Raw genomic sequence first — 17,657 nt, 5'->3', positions numbered from 1 at the left:
AAATGAACTTGAATGGCATATCCTACTATCTACCTATGCTATGAGGTATTGCTATTCCTCATAGAAAACAAGCCTACATGTATAGCACATTACTATGCTGAATATCAAAGGCGACTGTAATTGCAATTCAATAGTAGATATTTATGTAAAAATAGGTAACAACTGGGCACTGGTGGCTCATGCTTCCAATGCTTGTTTCTCAGGAGACTGAGATCTGAGGATCACAGTTCAAAGCCAGCACAGGCAGGAAAGTCTGTGAGACTTATATCTGTAATTAAGCACCAAAAAAATCTAGAAGTGAAGCTATGGCTCAAGTGGTAGAGTGCAAGCCTTGAGCAAAACGAAACTCCAGGACAGTGCCTAGGCCCTAAGTTAAAGCCCCAAGTGGCACACAACAAAAAAACAAGCAAGAAAAAAAACAACATACCTAACAGAAAAGTACAGTGGAAACATGGTCTAAGGGATATTTTTAACTTATACCAACATAGGGCACTGCATGAATGGAGCTAACAGGATTGGAAGTTGTTCTGAGTGTTTAAGTTGAAAGTGAAGGCCAAAGATAGGATTTAACAATGCTATAGACTTAAACTATACATTTGTTTGTTTGTTTGTATATTTATTTATTGTGTCTTTTTTCTGAATAATTACTTATTTATTGTCAAAGTGATGTACAGAGGGGTTACAGTTTCATATGTAAGGCAGTGGGTACATTTCTTGTCCAACTTGTTTCCTCCTCCCTCATTTTCCCCCTTCCCCCTCCCCTTTTCCCTCTCCCCCATGAGTTGTTCAGTTGGTTTACACCAAATGCTTTTTGTAAGTATTGCTTTTGGAGTCATTTGTCTTTTTATCCTTTGTCTCTCAACTTTGATATTCTCTTTCTCTTCCCTAGTTCCAATACCAGTACATACAGTATCTAGGGTACTCAGATGTGATGCAGTGATAGCACAGGGACAACCACAGCAGGGGATACAAGAGGATCATCAACAAAAAAAAGCTATGGTTTCACATGGCATGTTGAAAGTAATTACAACAGTGATATTATACTCGTTTCCATAACATGGAGTTCATTTCACTTAACATCATCTTATGTGTTCATACGGCATAGCTATTGTGCTCTTGTGATCCTCTGCTGTGTCTAGCCTAAACTGTACTAATTATTCCGTATGAGGGAAACCATACAGTCCATGTTTCTTTGGGTATGGCTCACTTCAGTTAGTATTTATTGTGTCTTTACAGGGATTTAAACTCATGGCTTCACACTTTCACTCGGCTTTGTTTTTTTTTTTGTTTGTTTATTTGTTTGTTTGCTGTTGTTGCTGTTCAGGGCTGGTATTCTACCACTTTAGGCACAGCTCCACTTAGGGCTTTTTGCTATTAATTGGTGATAAGACTTTCCAAGATTTATCTAATCAGGCTCGCTTTGAGCCTTGATCCTCATATCTGAGCCTCGGGAAAATCTAGATTTTTACATATGAGCCACCAGTTCCTAGCCATATTTATTACTTTAAACCTTTTCCATCAGTAATAAACTAATTTTAGGTTATCATAAGATCACCTATGTAAGATTTAATGCTTTTTATTCTTTTATAGTAACAGCTCAAAATAAAAATATATTGTATAGCTACACAAAAATTTTTTCTTGTTATATTTTTTCTAATTTAAAATTTTGTAACCTTCAAATGGAGAGTTTGTGATACATAGACGCAAGATGGGGAGATTCTCTTATGCAGCAGCAGTCATGTAACTACACAGTTTCAGAGATGAGTGTGCTAAAAACAGTGTCCAGTGACCAGAAATACGCATCGTGCATGCCTGCAGAGTTCTAATTCTGACTTTATAAATTCCCTTTAATTCTACACATTTTTCTTTCAAACTTGGTTCTTAGTCTTTACCTGTGAATATTATAGGAGCTACATTATCTTTGGGGGGATCTGAACTCAGAGTCTTACACTTGCTAGGTAGATATTCTACCACTACCCTAGAACTGTCATTTCAATGTCATTTCTGTCTTAGCTACCCAGAGTTGACTAGGAAAAGATTCTAAGACAAAACTCTAATTATGACTTTTTAATTATAGGGTATAAGTAACTTTAGGAAGGAATCATTTTGCTTGATTAATGTAGGATATAAATAGGGTTCAACCTCTTGAGAAGAGAGCAAATGATGGAGATATCAAGATATTCAGATAACTCTGGAGAAGTTAAGTTCTGAAGGAGAAAGTAAAAGAATAATTAGACAGGAAATGCAAAGTAGGAAGCTATTTTTCAATGAGAGAAAGTTGAGCATTTATAACTTCTCTGAAAGGCCTAATAGGCATGAGTAGGTTAAAGACCAAGGAAGAATCAGAGTGGAAATTAGTCAAAAAACAAAACATGTGTATTCTACCTGTTCTTCCTAAAATATTCTACTAATAGTCAGGGTCATTTTATAAAAAGAATAAAAGAATTCTGAGCCATACATGTATAGGAAACTCGTTGTACTCTGTGGTAAAGCTGACATGAGTTGCTGTCCTGTAAATATTCTTGTAAATACATGCCAGTACCATGAAGTTAAGTGACATCTGGCCTAGAAATTGGAAAAGAACCATCAGATCACAATCATCAGCTAGTACTTTTTTAAAACATTTTCACAGAATATATGAAGAAGCTTTTGCATGCATTCTTAGGATAGTGAGATGTCACAGTATTGAAATGTTTTGTATCCATCAAAATAAAAACAAAGAAACACTCTCTTGGGGGATCTTGTTTTCAGCTCTTAAATCTACACATGTTTGGGGCATTTGTGAATATGGAAATGTTTCTACAAGTATTTCTTTCCTGTGTAGAATATTTTATATGAGATTGCTTTGTAAACTGTTTATCTAATGAGATGTTAAAATAAAATATTTAATAGGGAAAAATTATGTCTAAGGGAACTATTTCTAAAACCTACTACTAAAGTAAAGCTAAGTTTTACTAAGTAAAAATTACTTACAAGAAAGTAATACCATCCATCTCTAAATATTAGCAAGTTTCCTGTAATGTTTTCAACCAAGGATAAGGACATCTTTCCATTGCTCTTCTTTTTTTCTTTTAAAAATCATGGCACCATGCTGTTTCTTGGCTTACCTTTAAAGATTGCTGGGTTTATCCACTGAGAAAAATATTTATTCTGGGATTTGCATAGTTATGTAACTGTTGATTTTCCTAAACAATGTTCTTTTTACTTTATTTCCTTCCCTCTTTTTCCCCTTTTTTGATGTGGCCAAAGATTTAAAGAATTCCTGGCATATTCACTGTGCAGCTTTGGTGGTTTTTCAAGGTCATGTGACTTTAACTGAAGGACAGTACTGGGGAGGCTCAAGTTGCCTTTGTGAATTTCCTCAGTACAAATGAGTGTTCTGAGGCCAGTCAACTTAGCACATCTGTACTAAATGAGTCTACCATGCTGTTTTCATTGAGTTGGACTTCTGTACAAACACAGTACCTCCATCATTTGGGAAAAAGGAAAACAACTTTTCCTTGCAAAAAATCATAAATCCATTTGTCACTAAAATGAAGGCTTACCACTCTTTATTTTTTTATTGCTGCCACTAATAAAACTAGTTTCTGGAAAGGAAGGAAGGAAACAAAACTAACAACTTAACTTAGGACAAATCAGGGCCTTTCAACTTGGACTTTCCAGTGGGTCACAAGAATGCATGTTTTAAATGTTGTCTAAAATGAGATTTTTGTCTTAAAAGAATGTTGAAAAACTTGGGTTTTCCACTTATGGATTTCATTCAGTACTGTATAAGGGGACAAACACACTTCATCAGCCCATCCTTAATCCAAGCATAGGTGCAGCAGGACCACCATGGAAGCATCTACAAGGAACACTAGCCACTCTGTGGCCCATCTGGTCTCTGGGTCCTGTAGTCTATGAGCTAGTCATACTCAAGAAGCTCCCTTGTAAGAGGATACAGTGTTTTCCTTCACATTATTTTGGAGAAAGAAGCCTAATTGAATTGGCCAAATCTACAAATCAACAAATCCTGTCAACTGTTCATTACTAAGAGGTTGATTATCTAGCTATGGCTCACCCTCATTACTGCTTTCCTTCTTTCTCCCTTGCTGCTGTGTTTGGCCCATTTTCTCTTCATTAGGATCTCTTCCAGAACAGACAAGACTCCATTTGGCTGCTTATTAACAACAAAATGAAAGATGTGCTAAAGGATATTAGTTTCCTCTTGGAATGTTCAGTGACTCCCATCAGATAAAGCTCATACTGTACATTATGGTGTTCCTTCATGATCTGGCCTCTCTTTACGTTTCTAGTCTTAACATTCTACCTTGATCCTCATGAGTGCTGTGCATTTTAGCATCATAGCAGCTAACAATTCTTACATGCTTACCATGTGCCAGGCATTGTTCCAGGTACTAAATACCAACTAGCATATTAATCTCTACAAAGCCTCCACGAAGAACTATTTTATAGTTATCTTCAGTTCACCAAAAGGAAACTGAACCTCACAGAGACTAAGTAGCTTGCTTAAAATCATACAAATGAAAAGTAATGGAGTCAAAGTTTAAAATAGTCTAATTTCAGAGCCTTAATATTAAGCATTGTACACACTTTACACATACTCAGACATTCCTCCTCAAATCTGTGCATTTCTCCCACTTTCTTCACTTTATACATGTACTTTAGTCCCTCTATGCTTCCACATTTCTAACTTCATGCTGAGTTCATTTATTAAGTTTTCAGGACTTAATCCAATTTGTACCATTATAGTAAAGTCTTCAAATCAGTTAAACATGTCTCCTCTGAGCTTCTCTAAGCGCAAAGCACCTCTTCCATCAGCGCATGGGAAATAGAAGTGCTAATTCACATAATTCCTAAGAAGTTGTAAACACTTGTAGACCTGCAATTGTGTTATATTCATCTTTGTATTTCTAGCACTGTGCAAACTATCAGGCTCAGAGAAACTCTGTAAATCATTGAGCAATGAAGTTCTCTTCACAGTATCTGCAATCCTGGAGACTAGAATTTAAAATTTTGATGTGTTAGCTACCTAACATCTTAAATACTAGCTAGTAAATGAGTGCAATAATACCAGTCATATGATTTTCCCAAGAATCAAATGAAATATTTCCCATGATATGCTCAGTTCACTGCATGTACTTATTAAGTTACTATTGCCTTGGTATAGTAGTAATAAATATAAAGGGTAAGCTAACATTAATTCAGCAAACAAATATTTGTTTAGTTCTTAATATGAAGGAGAAGACAGAGAAAAAGATGAGCAAAAACTTGCTCTCATGGAGTACACATGAAAAAGCCCCTTGGGAAAAAAATTACAACTTACCATGGACCAATCTAATCATGTGGTAATAGATAAATAAATTACTATAGCAGATAATTCCAAATTGTATCAAGTACAAAAAAAAGAAATAAAACTGTGTAATAAGGCATAGTGGGAGAAGCAAATGGGGTAGACAGGGAAGGTGCATAATGGAGGCTCTACTTGAAGATAAGAACTGATGGTAAGACTAGGCCAGATAGGAGAACTGGCCATGTGAAAGGAGGCAAAATAAAAATTCTACCAACCAGGAAAAAGTTCGGCATGTTCACAGACTATTTGAAGGATCAAATAAATTTGAGTACCATCATTACAGTTTTCTAAATAAATGGATGCACGTTACTGTTTTCTTTTTTTTTTTTCAAGTTATCAACTCTTTTTTTTTTTATTTTCAAACTGATGTACAGAGAGGTTACAGTTTCATATGTTAGGCATTGGATACATTTCTTTTACTGTTTGTTACCTCCTCCCTCATTCCCCCCTCCCCGTTTCTCTTTCCCCCCCCCAAGAGTTGTTCAGTTTATTTACACCAAACAGTTTTGCAAGTATTGCTTTTGTAGTCGTTTGTCTTTTTTACCCTGTGTCTCTCGATTTCAGTATTCCCTTTCGGTTTCCTAGTTCTAATACCAATATACACAGTTTCCAATGTACTCAGATGAGATACAGAGATAGTGTAGGTACAACCATAGGAAGGGGATACAAGAAGATCAATAATAGAAGCTACGGTTACACATAGCACGTTGAAAGTAGTTACAACAGTGATATAACAATCGTTTCCATAGCTTGGAGTTCATTTCACTTAGCATCATCTTATGCATTCATAAGGGTATAGCTATTGGGCTCTTGTGATCCTCTGCTGTGACTTGTCTAAACCTGTGCTAATTATTTCCTATGAGGGAGATCATAGAGTCCATGTTTCTTTGGGTCTGGCTCACTTCACTTAGTATAATTTTTTCCAAGTCCTTCCATTTCCTTATGAATGGGGCAATGTCATTCTTTCTGATAGAGGCATAAAATTACATTGTGTATATGTACTAAATTTTCCTGATCCATTCAAAACAACATTGAGATTCCATCTCACCCCAGTAAGAATGTCCTATATCAAGAAAACTAACAATAACAAACGTTGGGGGGGATCTGGCCAAAAGGGAACCCTACTTCATTGTTGGTGGGAATGTAAGCTGATTGATTCAGCCACTCTGGCAAGCGGTATGGAGATTCCTCAGAAGGCTAAACATAGAGCTCCCCTGTGACCCAGCAGCCCCACTTTTGGGCATCTACCCAAAAGACCACAAACAAGAACACACTAAAGCCACCAGCACAGCAATGTTCATCGCAGCACAATTTGTCATAGCTAAAATATGGAACGAACCCAGATGCCCCTCAGTAGACGAATGGATCAGGAAAACGTGGTACATATACTGTTTTCTTATGGTGTAATTGTAGATATACCCAAGAGCCAAAGTATGGCTAAAATATCTCCGGCTAGTCCCTGGCAATGCTGTGTTTGTATGTTGAGAACAAGATAAAAGAAATCTTGTCCTAATAGAATAGCATCATTTGCACCATCTGTTTTTCAGAAATGATAAATAATTTCTAGGATGTAAACCAATATCAAAATGCCTATATTCTTTAATACCTGAGCAAGATGTTAGCTTTGTATATTTTTGGAGATATAACATAAACAGACCTATCTTTACTGCCTGAATAATTGACTCAACTTGCTCTTGGTTCCTTGAGCTTTACTATGTCCAAAGGTTTAAAGCAAACATGCAACTTAAGTTAGCATACAACTCATTCATAAATCTTATTTCTAGAAGTTGTTATATTTCTATGACTAGCACTGTAGGAAAATCTTATGAATGCTACATTATTTACGTATAAGGCAGCCATACATATAATTACCCAATAAATATTTTCACACATTTTTTTGCCAGTCCTGGGGTTTAAATTTGGGGCCTGGGAACTGTCCCTAAGCTTCTTTTGTTCAAGTCTAGCTAGTGCTCTACCACTTGAGCCACAGTGCAACTTCCAGCTTTTTCTGTGTATGTGATACTAAGGAATCAAACCCAGGGCTTCATGCATGCTAGGCAAGCACTCTAAGCCACATTCCCAGCCTTTACCCACATTTTTTTTTTGACAGTCCTGGGGCTTGGGCTCAAGGCCTGAGCACTGTCCCTGGCTTCTTTTTTGCTCAAGACTAACACTCTACCACTTGAGCCACAGCACCACTTCTGGCTTTTTGTTTATCTAGTGCTGAGGAATCAAACCCAGGGCTTTGTGCATGCAAGGCAAGCACTCTACTGCTAAGCCATATTCCCAGCCCTATCCCACATATTTTTAAACAGTCATTTCTAGCCAGGATGTATTTGGTAAACCAAATAAAAAGAAATTTCTATTTAAACAGAAGTGTTTTTACTTGCTACAGCAAAGGAAGCAAAGAATTGCTTTTACAACCCATGGGTTTGTTGGCTAAGCAACAAATGAAAAGCAAACACTACTAATGTCTGAAATGAAATTTCAGTATAACATACTGATTTTAGTATTATATAAAGTAAGTCAATTTTGATTACTATTTTCTCACCCAGTTAATAACTACATAATTAAAACTATATAGACATAACACTATGTGCAAAGAAGGCACTTGGCAGAATAGAAGGTAGAAGGAAAACCTTTTGTAGAAAATTATCGAGGTTATAATTTAACATCCAATGTTACTTTAAATGTATCATTTTATTGTTGATTAAAGCAATGATATTAACGTCATTAATGTTTATGATTTCACTCCATGTAAATATAAAGGTGTTCATTTTTAGCTTATCTTTATTGGGTGAATTTCTAATGCTACCCTATTTAACTAACTTTATTTATCATATTTGCTTCAGTCAGTTCTGACAAAAATAGTCAACTACACCAAGGAACAGAGAGAACAGTAGGTTGACATTCTCTATGCTAATTTCTCTATTATGTCCCCACCATTCTCATTCCAAAATCTGCCCATCTAGACTTTCTTCCAAGATTTCATCAAATGGAAGTCACATTTTTAATTTCTTCTCCCTCTCCCATGAGGGAAAAGAGAAAAGAGGATGATTTGCTATTCTTCTTTTTTTTTTCCAGTCGTGGACCTTGAACTCAGGGCCTGGGTGCTCTCCTTGGACTTTTCTGCTCAAAGTTAGTGCTCTACCACTTTGAGCCACAGCACCACATCTGATTTTCTGGTGATTAATTTTAATTAAGAGTCTCACAGAGTTTTCTGCCTGGCAGGCTTTGAACTGCAATCCTCAGATCTCAGCTTCCTGAGTAGGTAGGATTACAGGTACAAGCCACCAGTGTCCAGCCATTTGTTATTCTTTATTTAACCTACACAAGAGAAAACAAAAACAATATAACCAGAATGTTGTTATAGTTTCTAACATATGATAGGCATTCAATAAAAAGTAACCTATGCTAAGCACTGGGGGTTCACACCTGTTATCCTAGCTACTCAGGAGGCTGAGTTCTGAGGATGGCCTGTCAAAGCCAGTCCAGGGAAGAAAAGTTCATATAATTCTTATCTCTAATAAACTACTCAGAAAAAACAATGGAAGTGGCTCTGTGGCTCAAGTGGTAGAGTGCTAGTCTTGAGCACAAAAAGGCTCATGGAAAACACCTAAGCCCTGAGTTCAAGGTCTAGTAGCTGCAAAAAAAAAAAAAAAAAAAAAAAAAAGGCTATGATTGATCCTTTTGCTGCCCTTACTCCAAGTATAATAAACTGCTTTCTTGTGAATCATCAGCTTCAGTCCTATTACAACTCATCAATTTTTGGCTGAAAGATTCATAACTGATTTTCATAGGAACTTTGACTTCTGTCTGAGAATAATAAAACTCCCCGGCCATGAGAGACAACATATACTCTTGTCATTATATCAACGTTTTGAAGTTCAGGTAAGCTGTCCATTGATTTTACCATCTTTGACAAAATTTAGTTTTTATTTATTTTTTTAAAATTTGCCCAGAATTGGGCTGGGAATATGGCCTAGTGGCAAGAGTGCTTGCCTCCTACACATGAAGCTCTCGGTTCGATTCCCCAGCACCACATATATGGAAAACGGCCAGAAGGGGCGCTGTGGCTCAGGTGGCAGAGTGCTAGCCTTGAGCGGGAAGAAGCCAGGGATAGTGCTAGGGTCCTGAGTCCAAGGCCCAGGACTGTCCAAAAAAAAAAAAAAAATTGCCCAGAATTGCTTTATTGTTTGCTGGATAGTTTCAGGAAAATGCTTTAGAAGACACTGGAAAGAATGCTTAGGGATTAGCATCTGTTTCTTTTGCAAGCAAAATTAATCATCCATCTGTGTATTCCTAATAAAAGTGTTTGTTCTTTACTTGTATGAAACATTGTTTGGAACTTTGTACAGAACACTCTGCTACTTTCCTCAAATTTCTAAGAACCCAACAAGAATAGTAAATGTCTTAGAATATTTTTTTATTGAGCTGAGTTGAATGTCTAATAACACTGCAAGTAAAATGTTATTTCTAGTCAATCCTCTTGAAAGTTTCAGGTCACTTATGACTAGTTTTATGGCCCTTATTATTCTCAGTCCCAAATACCTATTAATTTCCGGGGTGCTTGTAATCTCTGAATATCCATTGTCCATGTCTCACCCAACAGATATGTTTTGTAACTGGAAAATAATAGAAATCATTTTGAATTACAACAGAGGTGAAGTGACATGATACTATTCTGGAATTATGAAATATTGAGGTATCTTACAAATCGTCTAGGGTAATTTGTTCATAGGTGTGAAAAAAAGCTGTCTTTCCTCTCCAAGAGGTTTTCTTAGAAGTTGCTGGTGTCTTGGCTCTTGTTTATTTTGTTTATCTTTGTTTATTTTGCTAAGACAATATGAACAAGTAAAGAAAGGGATAAGAAAGAATTTAGAAATACAAGATTTTGTTATAACTGATTGTTCTAATATTGAAGAAAGGAATTAAGACACACCTCAGGTTGTTTAAGATAGTAGCAGAGGGTGTGAGTATGTTTAGAAGAGGAATTAAGACACACCTCAGATTGTTCAAGAAAGTAGCAGAGGATTTGAGTAACTAATCTGACCTCAGAGTCTTTGTTTTTCTTCAGTAGGTCCTGTGGTTTGAATTCAGGGCCTGGGTGCTGCCCGTGAGCCTCTTTATGCTCAAGTCCTTGACTCCACTTGAGCCACAGTGGCACTTCTGGCTTTTTCTGAGTAGTTTTATTGGAGAGAAGAGTCTCAGATATTTTACTGCCCAGGCTGACTTCAAACTGAAATCCTCAGATTTCAGCCTCCTAAGTAGCTAGGATTACACACATGAGCCACCAGTTTCTGGCTTCTCAAAGTCTTTTAATGATGATTTCAGGTAAATACATTTTACCTTCTTCAAACTAGCCAGTTGTGAGCAGATTGTGAACCTGAGCTCAGTCAGTTGAAGCAGAGGGACAAGGCCTGCTGCATTAAGGAAGTAGCCCACTTGTCCTATGTACTTGCTTGCCATGATTTTGGCAAGTAAAGGATGCTTTGCCAAGTTCCTTTCAAGTTGGTGTCATGAACAATTTCTAACAATAGGATACATCTTCTTCTGACATCTATAATATGCCAAAAAAGAAGAAGCTCACAACTTTGCAAGAAAACCCATTCCTTTTTTAAAAAAAATTACACTGATCTATATCTGTAACCTTCTTTCTTTTTTAACTCTGAAGCTACTTTGCTATTTTAAGACTATTTGGTTTGAAGTTTTTCTTTCTTACATGACCTTCCTTTCATCATTTTTTTGGACTAGGGGACAGTTTTGGCAATTGAACTCCAGGCCTCATACTTGCTAGGCAAATGCTATACCACTTAAGCCATGCTCCCAGCCCTTTCAGTTTTAGGTTTTTTGGGTTTTTGGTTTTGGTGTTTTGCTTTGGTTTGGTTTTTTTGTTTGTTTGTTTTCTCTTTTTTTGGCCAGTCCTTGGATTTGGACTCAGGGCCTGAGCACTGTCCCTGGCTTCTTTTTTTTGCTCAAGGCTAGCACTCTATCACTTGAGCCACAGCACCACTTCTGGCTTTTTCTATGTATGTGGTGCTGAGGAACCAAACCCAGGGCTTCATGTATACGAGGTAAGCACTCTACCACTAGGCCATATTCCCCAGCCTAGGTTTGCTTTTAAGATAGGATCTCTACTTCTTTCTACACTATCCTAGGACCACAATCATCCTACTTTCTGTCTCCAAAGTAGCTAAGATTACAGGCATTTTCCACTGTGTGTATATATGTGTGTGTGTGTGTGTGTGTGTGTGTGTGTGTGTGTGTGTGTGTGTGTGTGTGTCCTCACACCATATTCTATTCCTACTCCATCTTCTTCCTCTTTCTTTCCTCCTCTCTCCTTCCCCTTCTCACCCTTTCTTAGGACCTTCTCATTTTATCTCTTTTCTTCCATTCCTTTCTACATGGATTTTTCCTTCAGAATGGTTTCTTTAAAATGTTGAGCTACACAAATATAGAGACATATAAGAACACACAATGGTCAGTGTAGATCAGTACAAAGAGTCTTAAAAGTCAATCTAAAGACTATGTAACTGTATTCTATAGATATATCAGTATAAACACCTGGGATAGTGCCTAGTAATTGGGGAATATAAAATACTGTATCCATAAGTTAACAAATTTTGCAGTCTTGAAGAAAATCTACTCCAAAGGGGTAATATTTTTACAGATAAAACATTAATATTTAACAGATTTAACTTTTTACTACATGTAATAATATAAATAAGAGGAAATATTATTTACACAAAACAGAAAGATAACCTATTACTAAATTTCAAGATGGCTTTACTTGTTAAGTACCATTTTCTCAACCATACCTTCCACATAAGTGGTTCTAGCCTGCCTTAAGCCAAAATCTCCTTCCTATAGCATTTATAACTTGAAGATCCAGATCCCTGATTCCCTTCTAACTTTATTTCCAATTGCCACTAAAAGAATCCTCCTTTTCTCAGAACATGTGAAGTCTTTGAATTATCTCTTTCATCTGGTCTTTTTTGCATCTTCCATTGATTATAATTATGTATAAATTACATTCTAACTTTTTCACAAACTTTCAACTTCTTGAAAACTATAGCCATATGTTATTTACAGTTAAATTCCTTGGAGGGCTTCCTGTGGTATCTTCCTTACAATAGATGATCCACAATAAGTATTTGTTGAATGCATAAGATAACTATTATATTATCCAATTTCATATTCGAGAAATCAACCCAGAAATTATCAATCCTGTCCTTGAGGAGAGGTTACCAAGCTCCTTCCATAAGTAAATATTTCAGGCCATGGTAGAGCAAGAAGTGAAAGAACATTGCTTTGGAATCGATATGACCAAAGAGAAAATACGTTTCCACCAAATTTTACTTGTGAAATTACACATGTAATCATTGAGAATAATTTCTTGAATAAATAAGAAAAATGAAAAATGACATTCTTTGAAAGAGAATAAGAGTTCTCTATTATCATTTTATTCATCTGTTAATGTACCCTGTAAATGAATTTTGCATAGTTTACATTTCTCATCTTTGAGTGCTCTTTTTGCAGTGCCAAACTACAATTCATAAGAGTCTGATTTTAATTGAGCATATTCATTTATTGAAAGGAATTTATAAATTTCTATTTGATTCTTCCATTGGTATTTGTCTTTTAGCATGTCATTAAATTGTAGCTTAATCATTTCCAATTGAAGGTTATACCAAACCTTCTTAATGACACAGGCAAGTGGATTTTGAAATACAGAAATATCTTGGATATGTCTAAAATATGTTGCTGAAATTGAGCTTAGAAAATCAATCTATTATAAATCACTGTGAGAATGGAAATCTCACTTCTTGTTTTAATTTTTGACAGCATAGAACACATATAAAGCTGCTCATATTACTTACAGTGCATTGTCAAAATATCTTTACCACAGTGTAAGTTTCACAAATAAACATTATTTTCCTTTGCAAGTTAAGAGTTAATTCACTCATAGACATTCAAAAGTCTACAACAACAAGGCCTTATTTCCAAAGTCACTGGCTTGTCTTGAGGGCAGTTTTTCTCATTTAGTAAAATTTTGGTCTTAAGTCTCAGAAAATAAATTCAATATAACTTTACTCCTGCTAAATCATTAAACTACTGTGTAATAGAATAAGTCTATATGTACCATTTGTACTTCCGACAAAAAAAATAATTGCACAGAAATAATGAAGGAAAAATTCACAAGATCCCACAGAGTTCAAGTTTCATAACACATACTAGATTGTTCTCCTCCAAGTACCTGAATACTACAAATAATATATCAAGTATACATTGTTTAAAACACATTACTTTTTCACAAGCTCTGTAAATTTGCAATAATTCCTTTCTCTGACCCATAGATATCAGTTTCATTGCTTCTAAGAAGATTCTACTTCATGTTAAATGAACATAGTGTTTTCCTTCTTTGAAAGTATTATTCCATGTAATCACTTCCCAGATTATTCACAGATCAGTTCTTCCATCAATTCAAACTCAGCACTGACTTTTCAAATGAACAAGTGGTCAGTATTGCAAACTTATAATGACTCATCAAGAGCCAAAGAAGAACCACTCAAAAACATTTGCTTTATTTTTAAATTCACGACTGATTCAGTTGCAGTGTCCGCAGTATTTCAAACATTACTATTACTGAAAAGCTAATCATAGAAAACAAGTATACTTTTGCTGCATGATTTAACTATGTTGCCATGATGGTTTAAGAAATTAAAACACTAAGAAACTTAATTTCATTGCAACCTCATTTTTATTTATGTATTTTGTGTGTATGTGAATGGAAAAAATCTACATTGATAAGATGCTCCTTTTTAAATTTTCTAACAGCATTCATGGGAAGTTGGGGTCTTGTGTGGAGGGCTTGGTCTGACAATGTTGTGCATTATATGTGGTTTCTAATTTAATTTATTTTGCCAGTCCTAGGGCTTAAACTCAGGATCTGAGTGCTATCCCTGAGTGGTTTGGGGTTTGGGTTTGTTTTTTCCTTTGTCTTCTTTTTATTGGTCATAGGACTTGAACTCAATGGGTTGGGCTCTCTCCCTGAGCTTTTCTGCTCAAGGGTAGTGGCTCTACCACTATGAGCCACAGCGCCACTTTGGGATTTCTAGTGGTTAATTGGAGGTAAGAGTCTCACAGTTTCCTGCCTTGGCAGGATTTGAACCTTGAGCCTCAGATCTCAGCCTCCTGAGTAAGAGGATTACAGGTGTGAGCCACCAGCACCCATCTATATGTGTATTTTAAACACAGTTGTAGTAATACTGCATAATAAACACAAGATCTCACCATCTAATTGATAACAAAATCCACACTGCAATATGCCTTTAAAACACAACATTAATCTAGGAGCTGGTATATATATATATATATATATATATATATATATATATATATATATATATATATATATATATTATAAATTATCCTTAGAACATAAGCTCTATGGAAACAGGTGAATGATGATTTCACCTGCAAACCATAGTTTGCCTACCCTGATTTAGGATTTTGTTTTAAAATTATATTGTCTGCTTGCTTAACTGTATTTCCAACCTATTTTCAGCAAATTTTCTAGAATCATATATGGTTGAGAAACAGAATTTTTTCAAGATATTCTAATCAGCTATTATCACTGCTATGTATACTCAAGTATAAGGTGTTTCTTTGTTTTTTGTTTTTTTTTAAGTTAGAATATAACAGCACCTCACATCTACCGAAGTCTGAAGGTACTGGCAGACTTTGTACTTCCTCAGCATTTCCATTTTAAAACCCAAGATCATTACATGAACTATAATTAGATATTTCAGATGACTGGTGGATGTTCCCAAAGTATTATTTATTTGTCTCATTTATTTGGAAAAGACACCCTGGATAACTCCCAAACTCAATATATCAACAGCAGTCTCTCTGAACACTGCCCCTCCTGCATTTACAGAGCCTCTAGGCTGACACTCTAGAAATGTGCTTGTCTTCATTTCTTGTTTATGTTACAGGGCATCAAAGGCAGCCAAGGAAAAATAGGACTGGCTGGTTTTCCAGGTCCACGAGGAGGAAAGGGCTCATCAGGCCTGCCAGGAAGCCCTGGAATCCCAGGCCCAAAGGTACTTTAGTGGGTTTTTTCCTAATGGTTATGTAATGCCCATCCATACTGGCCATGGATTCATTGGCTACATTACACAATAATAATATCTAATAGCATTTAACAAAATTTACCTAAAAGGAAAAGCACATTAGGAAGTACACACACACACACACACACACACACACCTTTTATTTATCTAGATCCATGATAACAGTGTATGTGATTTTCCATAAGAACTTATTAGCCAACACCTAAAAATGCTTTTTAAAATTCTTGTTTTCAGGGGCTGGGGATATGGCCTAGTGGCAAGAGTGCTTGCCTTGTATACATGAGGCCCTGGGTTCAATTCCCCAGCACCACATATACAGAAAACGGCCAGAAGTGGCGCTGTGGCTCAAGTGGCAGAGTGCTAGCCTTGAGCAAGAAGAAGCCAGGGACAGTGCTCAGGCCCTGAGTCCAAGGCCCAGGACTGGCCAAAAAAAAAAAAAAAAAAAAAAATTCTTGTTTTCACGTATTTTGGATTTTCTTTCTTTTCTGCCATGTTCCCACTTCTGCAAAATAGAAGAGGCTAAGCTCACTTCCAGATACATACTTTCTCAAATTTGCTTCCTGTTCCTCTAAGTATGAGTCAATTGATTTAAAAATCTGATAATATGCAATTTATTTCATAGAATCAAAGTGAAAATAATTAATGTCAACATTAAGTAGAATATTGTTAATATGTCAGTAGATGCCCAGACCAAAATTTATTTTAGTAATGCAAGACTGAGCTGATTACCCTAGTGGCTCACACCTGTAATCTCAGCTACCCAGGAGACTGCGATCTGAGGATCACAGTTCAAGCCAGCCTGTGCAGTAAAGTCCATTAGACTTTTATCTTTGATTAAACACCCAAAAGCCGGGGCTGGGAATATGGCCTAGTGGCAAGAGTACTTGCTTCGTGTACTTGAAGCCCTGGGTTCGATTCCCAAGTACCACATATATAGAAAATGGCCAGAAGTGGCGCTGTAGCTCAAGTGGCAGAGTGCTAGCCTTGAGCAAAAAGAAGCCAGGGACAGTGCTCAGGCCCTGAGTCCAAGGGCCAGGACTGGCAAAAAAAAAAAAAAAAAAAAAAACACCCAAAAGCCAGAAGTAGAGCTCAAGTAGTAGAGTGATAATCTTGAGGAGAAGAGGCTCAGGGACAGCACCCAGGACCTATGTTCAACCCCCAGGACTGGCATAAGAAAAAAAAAAATCAAAGAAATGCAAGACTGACCTAAACAACAACTTAGACAGTCTAATGTTTGAAGATTTCTCCTAAAAGCTTGCAATTAAGACACTTAGGGGTTGTAGTAGTGGCTCAGTTGGTACAGCATTAGTCAATCAAAAGCATCAGGTACCAGATTTCAGCCCTGGTCTTAGAGAGAGAGAGAGAGGGAGGGAGGGAGGGAGGGAGGGAAGGAGGGAGGGAGGGAGGGAGGGAGGGAGGGAGGGAGGGAGGGGAGAAAGATTTCACCTTTATCATTACTGCATTTTAACTTAATTTTCAGAGTTCCACTTTTGAAGAACTTTTGAATCACTGGGCCACATTTGTAAAACGAAAATGATGGCTTGCTGATGACAACTTTAGATTTCTCTTAATGTTCATGCAATGAACATCCTTTACTACTGTAAATAAGAAAATAATAACACCTTTATTTGTAAAGTCTCCAAGTTTTAAGTTTGTGTCAAGAATATAAAGGAGATTTGCTAATCGTTTGGGGGAAGAGTGCAAAGCATCATTTCTCAATAACTCATCTCAAAACTCTGCCTGACTACTTATTTTATATTTAGAAATGGCAAAAGATACAAAAGAAAAGACTTGACTTTTAAAAACACAATATGATCATTTAATGTATCTTTGAGGTGAATTTTAAAGGAATAAAGGAAACTAGAAAACGGATGATAGAAATTTCCTCTTTATGGACTCGAGCTGGTAACTATGGCAAATACTAGGGCCCACATATCAGGAGATTGTTGTTTCCTGTGGATAGCTAAATCATCTCTAGATGGTAGGGAAAGCATGGCAAAATGATATTAATGCAAACAAAGATGGAAGTTTTCCATCATATAAATACGCTCCACACATACACCGCAATTCCACCATCCTCTCTGAAACTACCTTATATCCTCTCTTTCTTATGTAAATCCCCCACCCTCTTCCTTCCTTACTGCTACACTTCTTGTTCATGATCAATA

At 36.5% G+C, this 17,657-nt stretch overlaps 1 protein-coding gene across 1 annotated transcript in view; it reads left to right on the top strand.

Annotated features, from left to right (window-relative positions):
* Col24a1 (collagen type XXIV alpha 1 chain) overlaps positions 1-17,657 on the top strand; it is a 265,766-nt gene that overhangs the window by 213,651 nt on the left and 34,458 nt on the right. Inside the window, exon 47 of the mRNA XM_048352139.1 lies at positions 15,352-15,459. Within this exon, the coding sequence (XP_048208096.1) occupies positions 15,352-15,459 (108 nt within the window). The remainder of the gene's footprint in view (positions 1-15,351; positions 15,460-17,657) is intronic.

Source organism: Perognathus longimembris, chromosome 7, assembly GCF_023159225.1.
Source record: "Perognathus longimembris pacificus isolate PPM17 chromosome 7, ASM2315922v1, whole genome shotgun sequence".
Taxonomy (NCBI): Eukaryota; Metazoa; Chordata; class Mammalia; order Rodentia; family Heteromyidae; genus Perognathus; species Perognathus longimembris.
The sequence above is the reverse complement of the archived record's forward strand: the minus strand, read 5'-3'. Positions and strand labels throughout refer to the sequence as shown.